The following is a 5323-nucleotide window of genomic DNA, read 5'->3' as shown; positions in this document are numbered from 1 at the left end:
AACGGAGGATATTCCACGTTTTGGGCAGGTTTGGTTGCCGCTCCATGCTGTCGCATGTGCTGTGCCAATTTCGACGAGTAAGTTGTTGTGCGTAGTCTTCGATTTGAAGGGTGAGAGTACTAATACGCTTCCTGAGCGTTCGGTTGAGCTTGTTGCGTTTGTATCTGCGTTGCAGGCTGGCGAGGGCTTCCCACATATGCAGTAACTTGCTATCTGCCTCCTGCAGATTGGCTTCCTCAGGCACCAATTTAGTGGCTTTGCTCGCGTCTTGCAGCAAGGATGCGACCCAATCTTCGAAAGGGGGTTGGGTGCCCGAGAAAGAGGTGAGGGCTCTGGCCTGCCGGAAAGCGTCCCAGTTCGTTATGTGGAGTTGACGACCCTTAGGCTTTCGCGGGCCCACTCGAACTGTTGTTTGGATTAAATAGTGGTCGCTGCCCAAGTTGTCTTGTGTGTTGATCCAGTCTGCTTGTGGAATTCGTTTTGCGAATGTCAAGTCCGGAGTAGTATCTCTGCTAACGCTGTTTCCCATACGCGTGGGAGAAGTTGGATCCGTGACAAGAGTAATACCTAGATTCTGTCCGTCAAGCCATAGTTGTCTTCCCTTTCGGCGGTCCATTGAGTATCCCCATGCCACCGCAGGGGCATTAAGGTCCCCTACGATGAGCAGGGGGGCTCCCCTAGCTACTTGATCTGCTTTGGTGAAAAGTCGTAGAAACCTATGTTGTTCTCTGGGGCTGCTGTACACATTGAGGATGAAGAGGCTCTGTTGCTTGCGCCTTGCAGACGGGATGATCTCCAGAAAAATGTGGGCTGCTGTATCAATGCCTGTGTGATGCTGTATAACCGTAATGTTTCGCTTAACTAGTGTGGTTACTTGGGGCCTGCGGTTATCATTGCAAACTGCGGTGTATGACGCGTATCCCGACAGCTTAGCCGCGCCTCCGGTCTCTTGTAATGTGATAACATCGGGGGAAGTATGTGGTGCGAGAGAGGTAATGTATTGCTCTAAGTGTGCTCGCTTTCGCCGGAAGCCCCGGCAGTTCCACTGCCAAATGCAGTAGGTAACACGTTCTGGATTACTCGCAGCCATCTTTGTCGGGACGCGAGTACGGCTTCTTTAGGGGACCTGCTCTGGGACGGAGTAGGGTGTTTTGCAATTCTGTCAAACGGGTATTGTGATTTTGAGCCAAAGTTGCGACCATGTCTTGAAGCACTTTGCGCGTGTCGTCCATGTTTTCCTGTCGCTGTTGTTCTCTTGCCGCAAAGGCTTGCTCAATTCTGGGCAGTAGTAGCGTTTCTAATTTCGCCGTAAGGAGGTTGTCCATTGCGCGTTCGAGAGCTTTTGCAATGGAGGCGTCGAGCAATGTGGCAAGCTTACAATCTAATGCTTCGTTGAGGTTGCGTTCTATCCGCTGTTGCAACTCAGTGAGGGCCTCACAGTTGACATTTCCTTCTGAAGTGTATGCTGGTGTTGCTACTTTTGAGATTGGTTCGAGAGCTTTGTGTTTGTGCGAGGTTGGTTGTTGGGTGGTTTGCGGGCAATCTATTGCAGGGACAGGAAGGATGTCTGCATTTGATGGTAAATGTTTGGGTTGTGTGTCTGCAAGTTGTGATTTGAGATTAGCGTTTTCTGTCTTGAGTTCTTGTATCTCAGCACGTAAGGATCGGAGCTCCTGCATGAAGCTGTGCATGGTAGCGTCACTAACTGTGTTCACTGGGGTTGCTATAGGTTGTGTGGTGTGACCTGTGTGGGAGACAATGCTGGCCCAGCTTACCTTGGGGGGTGCGTCTTGCACTTTGACTGTGGTCGTTTTAAGGCTTGTGTTTCCTTGCTGCTGCGGCGGTGTTGAATCCGGTCCGCTCCGAGAGTGACTGCGTCCTTGCGATTGACTGCGACCTCGGGAGCGGCTGCGTCCACGAGACCGACTGCGTCCTCGTGAATTGCTGCGTTCGGGAGCCTGCGGTTGTAGTGCTTACTTCGGTGTTGGCAAAGCTGAGTCTCCATTTGCAGAAGTCGATGGCCCCATCTCCTGGTCAGCTCCTTGTTGTCCCAGTCGTAGGCGTTCCCATCGTCGTTGGAGTAGAAGGTGTGGTGTCTGGAAGCGGCGATGGCAGGACTTATCACCAGTCGGGTGGTCTTTGCCGCAGAGCGCGCAGCAAGGGTGACAGGGGTGATCATCCGATGGATTTACTGTGTCACAGCTCTTGCATTTCTTCTGGGTTGGAGTGGAGCATACATCGGCCCTGTGGCCGACGGTCCCGCAGATGACGCAGACCTCGATGCGCTTCTTATGTAGATAGCATTTGTATTCTGCTCCGCGGTAGTAGACATGGTACGGTACTTGCTTTCCGTCGAATACGATGAGCACTGAATTAGTCTTGCCCATGCGTCGGGCCTGCAGAATCGTAGGGTTCTTCTTGTAAATGAGACTGTTGGTAATGTCTTCGTCCGTGTCATATGAAGGGATGTTATGTATGACTCCTTTGGCTGTGTCCTCCGGCGGTGTGACGTATGCTGTGGCAGCGTAGCGGACTGCTCCGATGGGGAGACTGTGGATGCGACAGTATTTTTCGGCGTTAGACATCATTGGCGTGCTAACTACAATGACATTATTATCCGTGCATGAGCGGTAAATGTCGTCCTCTGCTTCTTTGGTTGTAATGCCCGTGATCTGTAGTATTGAGTCGCGTATCTGGGCGTCTCCTAGTTTGGACACGTTGAAACCGTCTCTTGGGCGTATGACGATCTTGATATCATTCTTCGGAAGCCGTGGTTGCCGTGGTGCGCGTCGGCGTAGTGCGGGCTGCTCGGTACTCTCGGTTCGTGCGGTTGCTGTTGCATGGAGGGATCCGTGTATGAGTAGGGATGATGCCTGCGTAGTCTGTCGTTGCTTACGGTGGCTGACAAACCACCCTGCTTCAACGGAAACTTCTTCGGGGGCTATTTTCGTGCCTTCAACCTCTACTACCTCCATGACGAGGGGAGGGGCTGCACTTACTTGATCTCACGAGGGTGCGAGTCGTTGGGCGAAGTCCTCGGGAGCCAGGACTGCGACAGCGACGCCGCGCACCTTCGTAGCTGCGGCGCACCTGTCTCTCGGCCAGACGGAGCAGCTGAAGGTCTTGTTAGGGTTAGCAATCTTGTGGTCGTAGAAACCCTTGTCCTGGGTCCCTGGCGTCGGGACTGGTCTTGATCGGTAGCGGACCACTTCCGGAAGCTGGTTCCGACGTTAGTTTGGGTCCAGCGGTGATTGTTTGGCCACAAGAGTTTGAAATATACGGAGCCCATACGAGGCGCGCGCACTCTCTGAGCGTCGTCGTTGTCTTCCCTCGTTAGCCGAAAAGCGCTTCCTTTGCCCTTTGCAGCTCTTGACCTTGCCGCCGGTGTGAGCACGATGCCCATTTACAATCATCTTTCGTCGCCGCTATCACTGCTCCGCCGCGAATGCCTTGGTTACGTCGAGTCGGTCGATTCAACACGAATTGTCTCCGTCCTCGACGAAGCGCCTGCTACTACCCTCCATGAACTGAGTGCCCTCTCGGTACCCGACTCAACATGCACTGGTGTCTTCAGCCCATTCATCGCCGAAGATCTGCCGCATTCGCAGCGATCTCAACTTCTCGCCCTCCTTCAGCTCTTCCACCGTTCTTTCGACGTTGCGCAACCGTCTCTTGGCCGCACTTCGACGGTCGAGCATTACATCGACAATGGCTCTCACTCACCGCTGCGACAAAGACCGTATCGCGTGTTCGCTACGGAACGTAGCGTCATTGCGGACCAGGTCGATGACATGCTCCGTCGAGGCGTCATTCAACCTTCCCAAAGCCCATGGGCCTCTCCCGTGGTCCTCGTCCCAAAAAAGACGGCTCCATCCGCTTCTGTGTTGATTTTCGACGCTTGAACAAGATCACGCTGAAGGACGTCTACCGATTACCACGCATCGATGATGCTTTGGACTGTTTACAGGGAGCCGAGTTCTTTTCTTCGCTGGATTTGCGGTCAGGCTACTGGCAGGCTCTGATGGCAGAGGCCGATCGCCCGAAAACTGCCTTTGTTACACCAGACGGCTTGTATGAATTCACCGTCATGCCTTTCGGACTTTGCAACGCTCCTGCTACGTGCAAAAGCATGATGGATAATGTTCTACGTGGCCTCAAATGGAAAATCTGTCTTTGCTATCTTGACGATATTGTGGTGTTTGCCCCTGATTTCGCAACGCATCTGCTCCCTCTCCAGCACGTACTCACTTGCGTGACCAACGCCGGGTTGCAACTTAACCTGAAGAAGTGTAGATTTGCTGTTCGTCAGCTCACAATTTTAGGCCATGTCGTGTCAAAGGAAGACATTCGCCCGGATCCCGAGAAGCTACGTGCTGTTACTGCGTTCCCAAAACCTACCACTATGAAAGAGCTACGCAGTTTTATCGGCCTCTGCTCTTACTTCCGACGATTCGTTCGAAACTTTGCCTCAATTATATCGCCTCTCACGCAGATCCTTGGTGGCGCTCGAGATCTCTCATCATGGTCTCCAGAGTGTGACGACGCCTTCGCAACCTTGCGCCGTCTTCTCACGACGCCACCCATTCTTCGCCATTTTTACCCTCAAGCACCAACCGAAATCCATACCGATGCATGCGGTGTGGGCCTTGGCGCTGTGTTCGCACAACGTCAACCTGGCCACACAGAATATGTCGTCGCATACGCGAGTCGCACGTTAACCAAGGCGGAAACCAGTTACAGCGCTACAGAAAAGGAGTGTTTGGCCATTGTGTGGGCGCTTGGCAAGTTTCGCCCATATTTATACGGCCGATCATTTGACGTAGTGACCGACCACCACGCACTATGTTGGCTGTCGACGCTCAAAGATCCATCCGGCCGTCTTGCCCGCTGGGCATTGTGAATCCAAGAATATGACATCCGCGTGGTTTACCGTTCCGGGCGAAAGCACTCCGATGCTGACGCGCTATCCCGATCGCCGCTTCCCCCGAAGGCCCGTGACGACTCCGCCTGCGAGCGTACACTATTCTCTCTGGACGTTGACACTATCACTGCTGCGCAGCGTAATGATCCCTGGATTGCATCTCTGCTCGACCTTCTCTCGGACACGTCGAAAGTTCCCGCGTCATGTACGCTTCGGCGCCAACTTCCTCATTTTGCGATTCGAGACCAGCTACTATATCGACGCAACTATGCCCCAGAGGGACGCACCTGGTTACTCGTCATTCCGAGAACCTTGCGATCAGAGCTCTGCTCCTCGTTCCACGTCGACCCTCAGTGTGGCCACGCGGGAGCCTTCAAAACCTGCTAAAGACTTCGACACCGC

The 5323-nt window shown here is 53.4% G+C and overlaps 1 protein-coding gene across 1 annotated transcript; it reads right to left on the bottom strand.

Moving 5' to 3' along the window:
• Positions 1-1973: 1973 nt before the first annotated feature.
• On the bottom strand, positions 1974-3277 carry LOC135907665 (uncharacterized). Its single transcript, XM_065439366.2, has one exon. The coding sequence runs from the start codon at positions 2973-2975 to the stop codon at positions 1974-1976; it is 1002 nt and encodes a 333-aa protein (XP_065295438.2). The 5' UTR covers positions 2976-3277.
• Positions 3278-5323: the final 2046 nt, after the last annotated feature.

Source organism: Dermacentor albipictus, chromosome 10 (genome assembly GCF_038994185.2).
Source record: "Dermacentor albipictus isolate Rhodes 1998 colony chromosome 10, USDA_Dalb.pri_finalv2, whole genome shotgun sequence".
NCBI lineage: Eukaryota > Metazoa > Arthropoda > Arachnida > Ixodida > Ixodidae > Dermacentor > Dermacentor albipictus.
This window is presented reverse-complemented; position numbering and strand designations above follow the sequence as displayed.